A 16,113-nucleotide genomic window follows, 5' to 3' on the forward strand; every position below is an offset into this window, starting at 1 on the left:
GCAGTGTGTGTGTGTAGGACAGTGTGTGTATGGGGGGGAAGGAGGGTAGGGGAGCTTTTTAATTATGTATTTTTTTTATTCAATAAAATAAATATATTTATTTTCCCCCTCCCTTCTTACCTTTACTAAGGGGGGAGGGGGGAAATTTCTCATTCCCTGGTGGTCCAATGGGGAATCCCTGGTGGTCCCAGTGGTGAGAGTGAACTCTAGCCCGCAGCTCCAGGGCTAGAGTTGACTCTCGTGAGAACCAGAGCGTTGCTGTGGTAACCACAGCAACGCTCTGTGCTCACGAGAGAAGGACCCGGTGGAGCTGCAGGCTGAGCTCCCAGGTCCTCTCTCCCGTCCCGGCTGCCCGCACGGTGCCAGTGGACCGGGGATGGAGATCTCTGATCTCCCCTCTGGTTCATGAAGGCACATTGCAGGGCCTGCGCTTGGACAGTGCCAGACCTGCATTAGCCGGCAGGGGAGAACCTCGCCTTGTAAAATCTCAGGGGGAGGGGCAATTGCCCCGTTGCTCTCCCCTGGATCCGCCACTGCCTGTAACTGTGTGTATGTGTGACTGTCTACCTGTAACTGCGTGTGACTGCCTGTATCTGTGTGTGTAACTGTCTGCCTGTAACTATGTGTGTGTGACTGTCTGTAACTGTGCGTGACTGCACTTATATAATTTGCTTTGTGAATATGTTCATCCAAGCACTAACACTTGAATTGTTTAGGTTTGACACTGTTTTTAATTGCTTTTATCACATGAATTTTGTATTTTGTATGCTCTTACAATTTATTAATTGAATACAGTTTAGTTTATTTAGCACTAATTTGTCTCCCGCATTTGGAATTAGTGTAGGACCCACCGATATTGGGGTACTGTGAAGTAGTGGTGGGCTTAACACGAAATGGCCATATGGTAGAACTGAATCCCCTTATTTGGTTTCTTAAATAGGTGATTTTTATGTGTACGCCATAACATAATTTGTATCATGTAACTGTGTGTGTGTGACTGTCTGCCTGTAAATGTGTGTGATTGTCTGCGTGTGAGTTTCTGACTGTAATCGTGTGTGTGACTGTGTGCGAGTGACTATGTGACTGGAGCTGTGTCTGACTATGAGACTGTGCATGTGACACTGCAAGAATACACAACAGCATTCACACATAAGCCTACATGCATTTTTACAAATCTGAATTAAATACCCATCACAAATATCATACACAGTCAATACACCTACAACAAATATCACACACAGAGATGGAGGTGCAGACCATATTACCTGCACACTAGACCACCAGGGATCAGCATGCATCCTCCATGCAAGGTAATAACGGGAAGGGGTAATTAATATATATTTTTTTGTTCTTTAATATTTATTAATTTAATAAAGCCCCTATACAAACACTCCACCCTTATACACACATTATACAGGGATGAGCAGGTGTGGCCAGGAAGGGGCGCTGTGAAAATTTTTCGCACAGGTCGCCTAAAAGCCTTAGGGCTGGCCCTGCATGCTTTAATATAGTATAGATTATATTTTTAATTTAAAAAAAGTAAATCCAGAGTATTTTTTTTGAACACATGACTACAGCATTTGTATGTTTTTGAATATGTATATTTTGTAATTCCTGTCTTGTTGATACATATATCATCACCTGTCTTTTTAGATCGATCATAAAAAAATAAAAAAAATTAAGAAGCACATTTAAACCAAGACCCACATGTCTTCATCATAAATTCTACAGAACGTGTAACGGTCATACCACCTAGATACATGCCACATGCACTGCAGGCGACATAAGCTCCTGAGGACACAGGTATTACACTGAATCTCAATTGCTGCTAAGAAACACGTAACATAAATAATGTTTCACTGGAGGTTTAAACCCATGGGAGTTCTTAAGGCACACGCTTACCTTAGTAGTCAGCTTGGAGATATGTTTCTTAACAATGATTATCTTCCACTCAGCGTGAGTTACGCCAAACAATAGAGACTGATGAATCTGATACTGAGGAATGGGAAAGCAATGGGGTAAGTCGGGACATGCTAACACATTTTAGGACCCATGGCTAAAGTTATGACTAATTATTTGAATTAAATTAGGTATTGGATCTGTATCATTCTCTTGGGAAGGAGGAAACAGTGGTTCCCTAGGATAAGTAAGCACAGAAGTATAGAACAATAGATATTATCAAGCCATAATTCAGCCATAGGGACAGACACAAGTAAATGGTGCCTGTGTGGTATGAATCTTTCATGAATGTGGATTTAGTAGTTAGCGCTTTTATTCCTCCTACCAGAGTGATATTCATCTTGTAACATAAAACTCTGACTGAGACATTTTAAGTGATTTCCTTCTTCCTAGGGTTATAATGGAGAACTATATATTCCAGATATAATACGGTACTTTTGAAATGGAGCCTTTTAAGTAATACCACCTATGGCATGTCATGGAGGGAAGAGATGGGATGAGGGAGAGGTGGTTGGGGAATCATTAATGTGGATGGAAGTCTTTTCTAATATTTCTCCTCTGCCCAATCATTTCACAGTGTTTAGTCTCTATCTTATAATTAATGATAATTTTTTTTTTATTCATAAGAGTATAACAGGCATGAATAGGTTAACTGCAATAGGTTAACTGCAATAAATAAATGACTTTACTCTCTCTGTAGATACTGATAACTGCACAGTGAGTGGAAGCAATGAGTTATTATGGTCTGTTGTATCATAGATAAGAATAATGAGGCATGCAGTTACATGTTAATTGAAAAATTTTAAAGCTTACAGTGGGATGGATTGTATATTGACTATAGCATTTCCGCAGGATATTATTGGATTCTACAGCATATCACATTTCTCTTTGGGTCGGTCGAATAAAAGCTACTGGTTTTCAGTCAGCTGTAGGTTTATTACAATTTTATCATCAGAGATGATGAAATGCTTTTGAGGTAAAAAAAAGACTTTCAGGACAGAAGTAAGTTGTGCAAACAGCTGTTTTGAAGGACTTGGTTATTCAATTAATATTAAATCTAGTTCAGTCACGGTATCCTGCATTGGAGTAAAATAAATGGAAACTTTCAGGGTTATTCACCAAAGCGAACATTTAAAGTGAATTACAAACGAATTTCAAATTCAAGGCAAAATAAATTAACCTGAAACATTCTCTAAATTAACTATACTCAGGGCCTGTAAAAAAATTATAATTAAAAGCATATAACTTGAAACTGCTCTGTCCTCCAGCTCCTCTCTGTGTATCTTTGTTCCCTCAGCCCCTCTGTGTGTCTCTTTCACCCCACCTCCATTTGTGTGCCTCTTTGAGCATTCGTGTAGCGTGGCTGAGCAGACTGCAGTAGGGAATCTTCTGTTTCGTCTTCCGGTCTGACAGTAAGCTGCCCATTGCTCTCAGCGGACAGCTACCTGTCACACCTGTTAGATGATACATTGAGAGACACATGAAGTGCTGCCAGTCACCTGGAGACTGCAATGCTGTTAAATATAGTGATATTTGACTGCATGCAGTGCCACAGGATTCCACTTGGTGGCTCAGAATACCTGAAATTAAACAGAATAGTCCATAGTACTCAACATAGAAAACAGTTTTATTAAAGCCAGGGTTTAAAAACACTCACATATCCAAATTGTAAATCAGGCCCAGCAGGGGATCAGTACCCCACATGGATGGAGATGATGTGAGCTGCAATTCTCCTGAGTACTGTTTACCTGACCAAGGCAAATAAATATAGTAAAATAATGACTGTGACGAACTGGACCTCATCACGGGTCCTTGTAGGGGCATACTTGTCAGCCTCTTACCCTGTGACTGTGGCCCCTGTGTTAAACTCTATCTGAAAACACTATTTGTGCCTGTTGGAACTGGTAACAGGAACCATTCAAACTTTCGAAGTGGCACTTCGAACTTCCGAAGCTATTCGAAGTGTCATTTGACCACAAGGTTGCTGCCATCTTGTTTGCATGGACCAAAACCGCGAATAGACTTCAGGGAGACTTAGTTGCGAATGCCCTGGAACTATTTTCGGCATAAAAACTATGTGGTTCCTGGTCGGTCCTCCAGCGGCAGTTAGCTGCAATTCTATGGAACGATTTTCGGCTATGGGACCATGCCTGCGGTCGGTAAAAACTATGACTTCCATAAAATTTCTGAACCTCTGAACTGATCTGGGTGATTTTTGGATATGTTGGTCACCCAGATCAGGGCTATCAGTGGATGTAACTTATGGGGATTTTATGTGTTTTAACCCCTTAAGGACCAAACTTCTGGAATAAAAGGGAATCATGACGTGTCACACACGTCATGTGTCCTTAAGGGGTTAAGGTATTTTGGAGATTTTGTAAAAATATGTGTTGTTTGTGTTTGGTGATGATTGAGTTTAGTATAGTGCTTGAATCAATTATCTCCTAAGAAAAGGGGAAGGCTTATTGTATTGTATGTAGGAGTGTCGTGCATTTAATCACTGTTCTTATTGGTTTGTCAGTTTGTGTCCCTGTCCCCAACAAGGTCCATGTGGGCGTACCCCTTGCATGGGGATTGTCATAAAAGGTCAGTGTGGCACCATTAAAATTCAGTCCTGCTTTACCCTCAACATAGAGCCTCGCCTCGTGTTTGTAGGGACCTGCTATACAAGCTACAACCACTAGCTCTTGTAAGAGCTTCACAGCTATACCTGCTATACTCTCTTGGAGGAGAGGCCTTACCACTGGGAGCTGGATCCAGGAGTTTGGTCCAGGGTGGGAAGGGACGGTGAGACCCCCAGCCAAGCTACGGCAGCTAGGGGACTACAGTGCTGATGGTGTCTGGTGGAGTGCTTGGAGTCCTCGGTGAGCACTAGTAGCATTGATTGATGGAGGCACCCGGTTGCGGGTGGCAGGCGGTCCGTCACAATGACATAGAAACATATACTGTGATGGCAGATAAAGAACATTCGGCCCATCTAGTCTGCCCAATTTTCTAAATACTGTATATACTCGAGTATAAGTCGACCCGAATATAAGTCAAAACCCCTAATTTTACCCCAAAAAACTGGGAAAACTTATTGACTCGAGTATAAGACTATGGTGGGAAATACAGCAGCTACTGGTAAATTTCTAAATACAATTATATCCCCCAAAAATTATATTAATTTAATATTTATTTACAGTGTGTGTGTATAATGAATGCAGTGTGTGTGTGTGTGTGTGTGTATATAATGCAGTGTGTTTGTATGGATGCGGTGTGTGTGTGTGTGTGTGTATGAATTCAGTGTCTATGAATGCAGTGTGTGTGTGTGTATGCATGCAGTGTGTATGTATGAGTGCAGTGTGTGTGTATGAATGCAGTGTGTGTGTGTGTGTGTGTATGAGTGCAGTGTGTGTATGAGTGCAGTGTGTGTGTGTACGAGTGCAGTGTGTGTGTGTGATGCAGTGTGTGTGTGTGTATGAATGCAGTGTGTGTGTATGAGTGCATTGTGTGTGTATGAGTGCAGTGTGTGTGTATGTGTATGAGTGCAGTGTATGTGTATGAGTGCAGTGTGTGTGTATGAATGCAGTGTGTGTGTGTGTATGAGTGCAGTGTGTGTGTATGAATGCAGTGTGTGTGTGTGTATGAATGCAGTGTGTGTGTGTGATGCAGAGCCTTGGTGGGGGGTGGGCATTTTTATTTAATTATTATTATTTTAATATAATTTTTTTGTTATATTTTTAATATTTTATGTTTACATTATTTTTTTTTTAAATATTATTAATATTTTATTTTTACATTATTATTTTTTTAAAAAATATTATTAATATTTTTATGTTTTATTTAAATTTTTATGTTTTTTTTTTTCGTCCACCCTCCCTGCTTGTTAGCTGGCCAGGGAGGGGGGCTCTCATTCCCTGGTGGTCCAGTGGATGGGCTGTGTAGGAGGGGGGATGGCAGAGAGTTCTTACTTACCTTTCCTGCAGCTCCTGTCAGCTCCCTTCTCTCTCCTCCGGTCAGCTCCCCACTGTAAATCTCGCAGTGTGACTGCCGCGTGGAGTGTTGCCATGGTAACCCGTGGCAATGCTCTGACCCCGCGACTCTCGCGAGACTTGCAGTGGGGAGCTGACCGGAGGAGAGAGAAGGGAGCTGACAGGAGCTGCAGGAAAGGTAAGTTACAGCTCTCTGCCAGCCCCCAACAGCCCCTTGTCTGTATTATGGCAATGTAAGTTGCCATAATACAGACATTGACTCGGGTATAAGTCGAGTTGGGGATTTTCAGCACAAAAAATGTGCTGAAAAACTCGACTTATACTCGAGTATATACGGTACTTTCATTAGTCCCTGGCCTTATCTTATATCTAGGATAGCCTTATGCCTATCTCATGCATGCTTAAACTCCCTCACATTTACCATTTACCACTTCAGCTGGAAGGCTATTCCATGCATCCACTACTCTCTCATTAAAGAACTTCCTTATATTTTTTTAAACCTTTGCTCCTCTAATTTAAGATTATGTCCTCTTGTTGTAGTAGTTTTTCTTCTTTTAAATACAATCTTCTCCTTTAATTCCCTTTATATATTTAAATGTTTAATATCCCCCTGTCTTATCTTTCCTCCAAGCTATTCATTTTAAGATTCTTTAACCTATCCTGGTAATTTTTACCATGCAGTTCATGAACTAAAGTATCAATATCCTTCTGGAGATACAGCCTCTAGTACTACGTACTACGTACAATACTACGTACTATAGTTCAAGTGAGTAATCACCAGTGCTCAGTACTACGGCATGATCCTATTTCTACTACTAACACCACTCCCTATACAATCAAGCATTTTGCTAGCTTTTCCTGCTGCTCTATTACATTGTCTGCCTATTAATCTAAAATAAATAATTACCCCTAAATCCCTTTCCTCAGATGTTGAGATTAGAACTGTATCAAATAGTCTATACTCTGCCCTTGTGCCATTGGCGGATCCGTGGTGGGGCAACGGGGCAATTGTCGTCCCCCCCTGAGAAAATAGTGAGGCCGAGGGTCTCCCCTGCCGGCCCTGTCCAAGCGCCAGCCCTGCTGTTTGCCTTCACGGACCAGAGGGGAGATCATTGATCTCCCTCCCCGGCCTACAGGCACATTTCTGGATGGCTGGCAGCGGAGGGAGAGAGAGAACCCGGGGGCAACGCTCCATGGCAATGCTCCATTCTCACGAGAGTGAACTCTAGCCTGAGGTGCAGGCTAGAGTTCACTCCCCCACTAGAACCACAAGGGACTGCAAAGAAAGCAATGTCTTCCCCTCCCTCAGCACAGGTAAGAAGGGAGGGGGGACATTGACTACATTTATTTAGTTAAAATAAATCTTAATCTGCCCCCCTACACACTGCACCAGACACACATATACAGCCCCCCTTACACACACAGTCCCCTCCCCCTTACACACACAGCCCCCCCATACACACACGTGGACACATGGTCTCCCTCTGCTCTCCATGCTACACTGCCAGAAGTCATTTCCATGGATGCCGTCCGCTTTCATAAGTCGCTATTTAAAGTCTCAGAAACCAATTGCAACACTGGTGATGCGGACTAGGGGGAGGGAGGGTGTGGCAGAGGGCACTATAGTGATACGAATACAGTTTTGTATTCCTAACACAATACATTTCCTTTAACTTAATTTATTAGAAATGTATTTCAATTAAGGTTCTAGTATAAAATATTTTTGTAGTACAGTTTCTTTGTGTTTTATTTGCACAGAACACAATAGTCAGAGAATCGATTTTGGTTTGTCTTAACTTTTTCACACTTTTAGTTTCACAGGACAGTGAATTAACTGTGTCTGTGTTGTTTTATTTATTTTCTTTCCTCACATCAGCAGTAGTGATGTACCGAACTGTTCGTTGGCGAATAGTTCCTGGCGAACATAGCGTGTTCGCGTTCGCCACGGCGGGCGAACACTTGCGCGGTTCGATCCGCCCCCTATTCATCATCATTGACTAAACTTTGACCCTGTGCCTCACAGTCAGCAGACACATTCCAGCCAATCAGCAGCAGACCCTCCCTTCCAGACCCTCCCACCTCCTGTACAGCATCCATTTTAGATTCATTCTGAAGCTGCATTCTTAGATAGAGGAGGGAAAGTGTAGCTGCTGCTCATTTGATAGGGAAATGTATAGCTAGGCTAGTGTATTCAGTGTCCACTACAGTCCTGAAGGACTCATCTGATCTCTGCTGTAAGGACAGCACCCCAAAAAGCCCTTTTTAGGGCTAGAACATCAGTCTGCTTTTTTTTTTTTTTTGTGTAATCTAATTGCAGTTGCCTGCCTGCCAGCTTCTGTGTCAGGCTCACAGTGGATACTGTGCCCACTTGCCCAGTGCCACCACTCATATCTGGTGTCACAATAGCTTGCATTTAAAAACAAAAAACATTTTTTCACTGTAATAGATTGAATAGCAGTTAGTTGTCTGCAAGCGTCTGTGTGTCAGGCCTACAGCGTGTACTCTGCCAACCTCTGCCAGTGCACAGTGCCACTCATATCTGGTGTCACAATAGCGTGCATTTAAAAAAACAAAAAAAATTTCACTGTTATAGATTGAACAGCAGTTAGTTGTCTGCAAGCGTCTGTGTGTCAGGCCAACAGTGTGTACTCTGCCAACCTCTGCCAGTGCACATTGCCACTCATATCTGGTGTCACAATAGCGTGCATTTAAAACCAAAAAACTTTTTTCACTGTTATAGATTGAATAGCAGTTAGTTGTCTTCAAGCGGGTGTCAGGCCTACAGCGTGTACTCTGCCAACCTCTGCCACTGCACATTGCCACTCATATCTGGTGTCACAATAGCGTGCATTTAAAACCAAAAAACTTTTTCCACTGTTATAGATTGAATAGCAGTTAGTTGTCTTCAAGCGGGTGTCAGGTCTACAGCGTGTACTCTGCCAACCTCTGCAAGTGCACATTGCCACTCATATCTGGTGTCACAATAGCGTGCATTTAAAACCAAAAAATGTTTTTCACTGTTAAAGATTGAATAGCAGTTACTTGTCTTCAAGCGGGTGTGTCAGGCCTACAGCGTGTACTCTGCCAACCTCTGCCAGTGCACATTGCCACTCATATCTGGTGTCAAACATAATATAGAAAACACAATTAGACAATAATCTTTAAAGTGATACAAAAATAGGCATTAGACAGAAAAAATAAACAATAATAATATATACCAAAATTCTCACAAACCTAGCTGGGCAGAAACAGGAGTCAAAAATAACCCCCCAACGTTTCGGCCCTTTATCAAGGGCGTTATGCCACAGACACAGACAGAGAAAGTTTACTTCTAACTACACTGAAACAGTCAATGTCATTAGTAATAAATTATATCCCACAGCCTCCCCCCCTCCCAACGCCCTTGAGTCTTCACCGGCGCCCGCCTCGTCTGCCTGGCGGTCCGCACCAACATGGTGATGGGTTTTCAACCTGCCCTGTTGAAACTATGGTCACAAAATGTTAGAGGTCTTAATATACCCCCAAAAAAGAGAAAATTGCTTTGCCACACTCTACAGCCCTAATAAAGGACAACATCTGTTCTTAGCTAAAACCCTATCCTTATTGGAGAAGTTCCGTGACGGCCTCATGGTGCTCGCTTGGGACCTAAACCTACCACTGGCCCCCTGGATGGACTCCTCTAGGGGGACCAGCACCACCCCCTCCCACTGCATTCGTAGAGCCAAACAAGCCCTAGTTAGATTGGGTCTGGTTGATTGCTGAAGGGTGATACTAAAGACTTCACTTGTTACTCGGCAGCACATAACAGATACAGTAGGATTAACTTAACTTTCCTAGCACAGGAATATCTCCCCCTCTTGATCTCCTCCAACAGGACTCGAACCATGCGCCGGTCCTCACTAGCCTCAAATCGCCCCTGCTTAAACCAAGGGAGTTTCAATGGAAACGCAATGTAAACATACTGACTGACCCCGAACTCACAGCACAAACAACACAATAACTAATTCCACACTTCATGGACAATGAAAGCACCAAGGTGGCAGCCCTGACGGTTTGGGAAGCCCACAAGTGCGTAATCAGAGGGCATTTCATTAAACTCTGCACTCAGCGCAAGAATGAATACATCGCACACATATCGGACTTAACACACAAGATAGCGGACCTGGAGACGAGACATAAGAGGGAGCTGACTGATGACACATACATACAACTGATTGCTACACGCAGACAGCTCACGGACCTACTCTCCCAAAAACTACCACACACAATCCGGAAATCCAGTAGACACTTCTATGAATACTCCAACAAATGTGGCAGACTTCTGGCGTGCACACTGCAACAAAGACAAAGACAAAACCACATACACTTGATCAAAATACACGACGGGACGGAAACTAGAACCTCGGCTGACATCCTCCAGGCCTTCCGAACATATTATACACACCTGTACAATTTGACGCCAGACACACGATCACACACGAACCCCCAGCAAAAACTCCTCTCGAAAAATGTAGACCGAAAGCTCACGGCAGAAGCAGCAGAGGAGCTGGAGCCACCTCTGTCCTTAGAGGAGTTGACTGCCGCCCCTAAGCGGTCCATGGCCAACAAAACCCCAGGCCCAGATGGCCTTCCGTTTTTTTACCTTCGCACATTCCAGAAGACACTGCTTCCACACCTGTTGAAGGGCCTGAACTCTATCCTAATGGGCGGTCAGTTCCCTACGGATACACTCTGCGCAGTGGTCGCAGTTCTGCCTAGGGAGGGGAGAACCCCTCCAACTGTGGGAGTTAGAGATCAATCTCACTACTAAATGCAAATCTCAAACTATTCGCCACGACAATAGCGGAAACACTTTCCTGAGTGTTGCCTTCCCTCGTCTACCCTGACCAGGTCGGCTTCATCCCTGGATGGGAAGCTAGGGATAATACTGTTCGGGCGCTCGGAGTTGTCCACTCTGCCCGATCGATGCGCAAGGACCTGTTCCTTCTCTCCACTGATGCCAAAAAGGCGTTCGATTGGGTGGATTGGACTTACCTTAAGACCATGCTTCAACACATGCATTTTGGCCCCCACCTTTGCTCCTGGGTTGATTGCCCTCTATACTACCCCCAACTGCGTGCCTCTGGATCAATGGCGCACTATCTGCACTTTTCCGCATCTGAAATGGTACCAGGCAGGGATGTACCCTGTCCCCACTCCTGTTTGCCCTCTCTCTAGAACCATTCCTGGAGGAGGTCAGACAGGACAGGGGCATCACAGGGTTCATGCTGAATCGGGTGGAGCATAGACTCGCCGCAAACACGGACGACATACTTTTTTTCCTAGACAACCCATTAATCTCTTTGTTCAACCTTCTACATGCCTTCCGAGAGTGAGCAAATCAGAGGCACTCAATATCACACTCCCACCAGATAGAGAGCAACACCTACAAAAACAATTCCACTTCACGCGGTGCAAGGCCAAACTCAAGTATCTGGGGATCTGTCTACCAAAGGATTTAACACATCTATACCAACTGAACTTCCTCCCCATCCTAACAGCGGTGCAATCTGACCTAAACACATGGCCGGACCTATATGTATCCTGGTTCGGCCGCATCAATGTGGTGAAGATGAATGTCCTCTCGCGCCTTTTATACCTATTCCAGACGGTTCCGGTCACCATACCTATGTCCTTTTTCTAATCAATCTCCACCGCAATTGACAGGTTCATGTGGAACAGGAAGGCTTCCAGGACTAGCAAAACTCAACTAGAACAACCCAAAAACCTAGCTGGCGCCAGACTACCATCAATACTAGGCTATTATCACGCTGCACACCTCCTTAGAAATATGGATTAGCACGCCCACCCAATCTCTAAGATTTGAGTCCACATGGAAAAATTCCAGGCGTTGCCCGTTCGACTCTAGCTTGGCAACTTGACATATAGTTCCCTCCGTACCAACAACCCAATGATCGCCGTCACTCTGAGAGTCTGGTGCACTCTCAGATACCCGCAGCAGTTACCTACGTCCCCTGGCCCTCTAACGTTGGTCACACATAACCCGGACATAGGGGGAAGTCTGACACCAGCCGACTTACGTTCCTTTGCTCACACAGACTGGATATACATCCGACAATTCTTACTGAGTAACCAACGTAAACCCCTCAGAGACATCTTCACCGACAGTACACCGACGGGCATAGACATACTCCACTAAATCCAACTGAAGACATACTACTCGGCCTTCCCAAGCACACAAGGCCTCCATAGAGAGCTTACACAGTTTGAGACCACCTGCACCAGGAGACGGCACTTAGAAAAAGGGATATCTCTCCTGTATGCTATGCTCATACACGGAGAAAATACACTACCCCCGAAATACATTGCAAAATGGGAAAGGGAAACAGGATTCACACTGACCACGCAGGAATGGGAGAAAATATACCTACTCACACATCAGCTCCAAGTACCAGGAGATGAGCTTCAAGATTCTGACCCACTGCTATAGAACACCAAACGTGCTTCATCGCATAAACACAGAAGCATCGGAGATGTGTTGGAGATGTGGTACTGCCACTGGTTCTGCTCTCCACATCCGGTGGAGCTGCCCGAAAATATAACCCCCTTCTGGCCAATGGTCAACACTAAGATTCGACAGATTACAGACACCGAATTGTCACTCTAACCACATCCCATGCTGTTGCACCACACAGATATCGCCCTAAACACATACAAGTAGTGACTGACAAAACATCTCACAGCTGCAAAATCACTAATTCCCACACTATGGAAACAAAGGGGTGCACCTACCTTCCAGCACTGGACGGATAGAATAAGGGAAAAATACAGCATGGAATCCCTAACGGCAACTCTACAGGGGACAGTGGAGAAATGTACGTGAACTTGGGCGCCATGGCTGTGGTATCTCTCGGCGGGCAAAGCTGGAAGCTGAAGCCCCTCTATGCCTCTTCCCTACACCCCCCTTCTTCTCCTCCAGCCCCCTCCCCCCCCCAACACTAATCCCGAAGCAAAACATCTTGATTCCTAAGTCCCCCCCCCCCCCAAACAAAGCCACTGACCCCAGGTGACACTAGATTGCAGTGGACATGACACCTCATGTGTTCCTCAAGGCTTTGATGCCGTGTGTTTGTCTGAGGCATATATTTACTTTTCCCTGTTTTGTCAGTATAAGCTCTATGTCGTAAATAAAGATCATAATAAATAAATAAATTATATCCCACATGAAACCATAAGTTGTAAATGTTGTGTGCAGGATCTTTGTCTCCCAGCAGCTTCATCAGAAGTCTCAGTGGATGTGTTTGGTAAGTATTGAAAAGCACACTATGTGAAAAGGGGACGTGGCTGAGGAGGCAGATTTATGCTGCAAAACTAAATTGAATTGAGCAATGACAAAAATTCAGAATACATTTGTTGGTGCCCATGGTGCCCCTTTAAGCTTGTACATCCTTAACTTTCTCTGGATTTGTCTAGCACAGGGACTATGGGGTATGGATTGTTTATTATTTAAGATAGATATTTTAATAAGCTGTATTACTATCTGAAATAGTTAATGTTTATGCTAGTTAAGAGCCATACGTTGCCTGTAATTTACATGTAACATAAATACATGCATAAACAGAACCAGTGCAAGTATTTTTGCTACATAGGCCAAGTTGCATTTTGCCACCCCGCCATTACCCTCAAAAATGCGTATTCACCTGTGTGTCCCTTAATTCTCCCTCTCACATTTCTTACTTATTTTGTGTTTCTTATCCTACCTTTTTGTCTTACACTCCACCTTTGTCTTACACTCCTAGTATATCTTACCCCTAATTTGTTCTCTTTGTGTCTCTTACACCCTTTGTGTGTTGCTTACTTCCCTTCAGCCTCTTCTTGCGTCTCTTTCTCCCCCAGTCCCTTTGCGTATCTCTTTCTCCCTCAGCCCCTTTGTGTGTGCCTTTCTACCCCAGCCCCTTTGTGTGTCTCTTTCTCCCCAGCCCCTTTGTGTGTCTCTTTCTACTCCAGCCCCTTTTGTTTGTCTCTTATTTTCTACAGTCCATTTTTGTGTCTTTCTCCCCTTCCCAACTCCTCTGTGTGTCTCTTTCTCCCTCAGTCCCTCTGAGTATCTTTCCCCAAACCCCTGTCTGTCTCTTTTGCCCCTTCCGATGTCTTATCTCTTTCCCAGACTCCCTGTGACACTTTCCCCACAGCCTCTCTGTGTGTCTCATGTCTCCCAGCACCTTGTCTCTTTCCCAGCCTCTCTGTCGCTTTGTTTTTCCTCCAGCCCCTCCATGTATCTCATGTCCCCATGTGTCTCATTCCCCCAATCACCTATGTGTCTTAATTCCTCACCCAGTCCTTCCATGTGTCTCATTTACCCCCAAGCCCCTCCATGTGCTCATTGCCTTCCTCCATGCCCTCCATGTGTCTCATTCCTCCAGTTCCCATATGTCTCAAACCCCCAGCCTCCCCCCATGAGTCTCAATGACCCCATGTTATTATTATTATTATTATTATTATTATTATTTATGAAGCAACAACAAATTCCACAGCGCTTTACATGGGTTGGGTAACGAACATGTAATAGTAATCAGGCAATTTGGACACACAGGAACACAGGGGTTGAGGGCCCTGTTCAATGAGCTTACATGCTAGAGAGAGTGGGGTAAAGTGACACAAAAGGTAAGGATAGTATTAGAGAAGTGTCTCAATACACCAACATCACCCATCTTCCCCCCAATTTCTCAGCCTTCCCCCTGCATATGTCTCATTCACCAACCCCATGTGGCTTGCCTGCTTCCCCACCCCTTCATTATGGTCCAGCTCACCTCCCTCCTCCTGTGTAGCGTGGCTAGGCATATCGCAGGTGATGAATTTGCTTCCCTCTTCTCTGTATGACAGGAAGCAGTTTGGCACCTGTGAGACCAGGTAGAGGAAAACAAGCCGATGCGTCCTAAGGCAGCAATATATATTTAATCAAGGTCTGTAGCTTCCCCCCCCCCCCCCCCATTTTGGACATGTACTAAATTGAATACAAATTCATTCAGCATTCCACCAGCTCCAACTATGGATACACAGCATTTATTTGTCATTATATCATCTCCTTCATATATGGCAAAATTTGAATCTCTTGTGCCAACGTATGAGATCAAATAAATAAACAACTTCAGAAAAGCTTTCTGTTTAGAACAAACATGACAGTTGACCTCCATGTGGATTGACTGGTGCCAGACATCATCGATATGTTTGTCATACTGCCTCACAAAGCTTTATTCCTCTGGGAATAGCAGTTGTTAAATCAACACTTTGGGTGTTCGTCAGTGTATTTGCAATTAAAAACTACAAACTGACTATCTACCAAACAACAGGAATGTATGGACAGGATGTGCAAACTGGGATAAAGACAATGGCAAGGGACATATGGATCCTTTGTGCACAAAACAATCAACTAATGCACTAAAGCACTTATGCATAATGCTCCTACCAAACCTTGTGACAGGCATCAAGTGTATTTTGTGGGAAATCCCTTAATAATCATTAAATGTTAGTTATCATTGGATGGAAGCTTTTTCCATCCCTAACAAAACATCTAGTATCAATGTAGAGAATCTTGCCACTGGGGTGTACGCTACTCTATTGACTCTGACAATGGCTTCAAATCCATTGGAATTAAGACTTGTGCATTTGGTTTCTGAAACACAGTTTGACGAATTTTGGGCATTATCCAAATTCCGCAGCTCTGAAACACCATATGGATGTACCATGAAACAAACAAAATAGGCAATCGACAAGCCACTTCATTTAATTTAACAGTTGTGTCCATGTTGCCAGAAAAAGGAAGAGAGAATGGAAAACAAGATGGGTTTGTTGTAAATCACAAAGTACATGTTGTTTAAGTGCATGCTACAGCTGAATATCCATTCTCTCTATGGTAGTATGTCCCAGACTCACCTTTCAATATTGAGGGTTGTGATAGATAGTACTCCCATAGTAGTGTAGTACTCCCACAGGGAATAGGTTCATAAAGCAATCTCAGAACATAATTCTATTTAAAGAGTTTTCTTTGTGGAATAACTGCTTGCTGGTTAAAAGAATCCCTCAGACTAATACGTGATGGACTAGTGCATACTTAAAGGGACACTATAGTGTCAGGAAAACAAATCAGGGTCCCCCTCCCGTGGCGCTGAAGGGGTTAAAA

At 43.8% G+C, this 16,113-nt stretch overlaps 1 protein-coding gene across 11 annotated transcripts in view; it reads left to right on the forward strand.

Moving 5' to 3' along the window:
• Positions 1 to 16,113, forward strand: part of LOC134602633 (sodium- and chloride-dependent betaine transporter-like) — a 210,192-nt gene that overhangs the window by 135,794 nt on the left and 58,285 nt on the right. The window contains exon 1 of one of the 11 annotated variants that reach the window (XM_063447725.1): positions 1,878 to 2,018. The exons of 8 other annotated variants lie outside the window; for them this stretch is intronic. In XM_063447725.1, the coding sequence (XP_063303795.1) occupies positions 1,984 to 2,018 (35 nt within the window). In that variant the 5' untranslated portion in view covers positions 1,878 to 1,983. Of the gene's footprint in view, positions 1 to 1,877; positions 2,019 to 16,113 lie in introns of those variants that run through there. 2 more of the 11 variants (XM_063447712.1, XM_063447714.1) reach the window with 2 other exon arrangements.

The sequence above is a fragment of the Pelobates fuscus genome, chromosome 3 (genome assembly GCF_036172605.1).
Source record: "Pelobates fuscus isolate aPelFus1 chromosome 3, aPelFus1.pri, whole genome shotgun sequence".
Taxonomy (NCBI): Eukaryota; Metazoa; Chordata; class Amphibia; order Anura; family Pelobatidae; genus Pelobates; species Pelobates fuscus.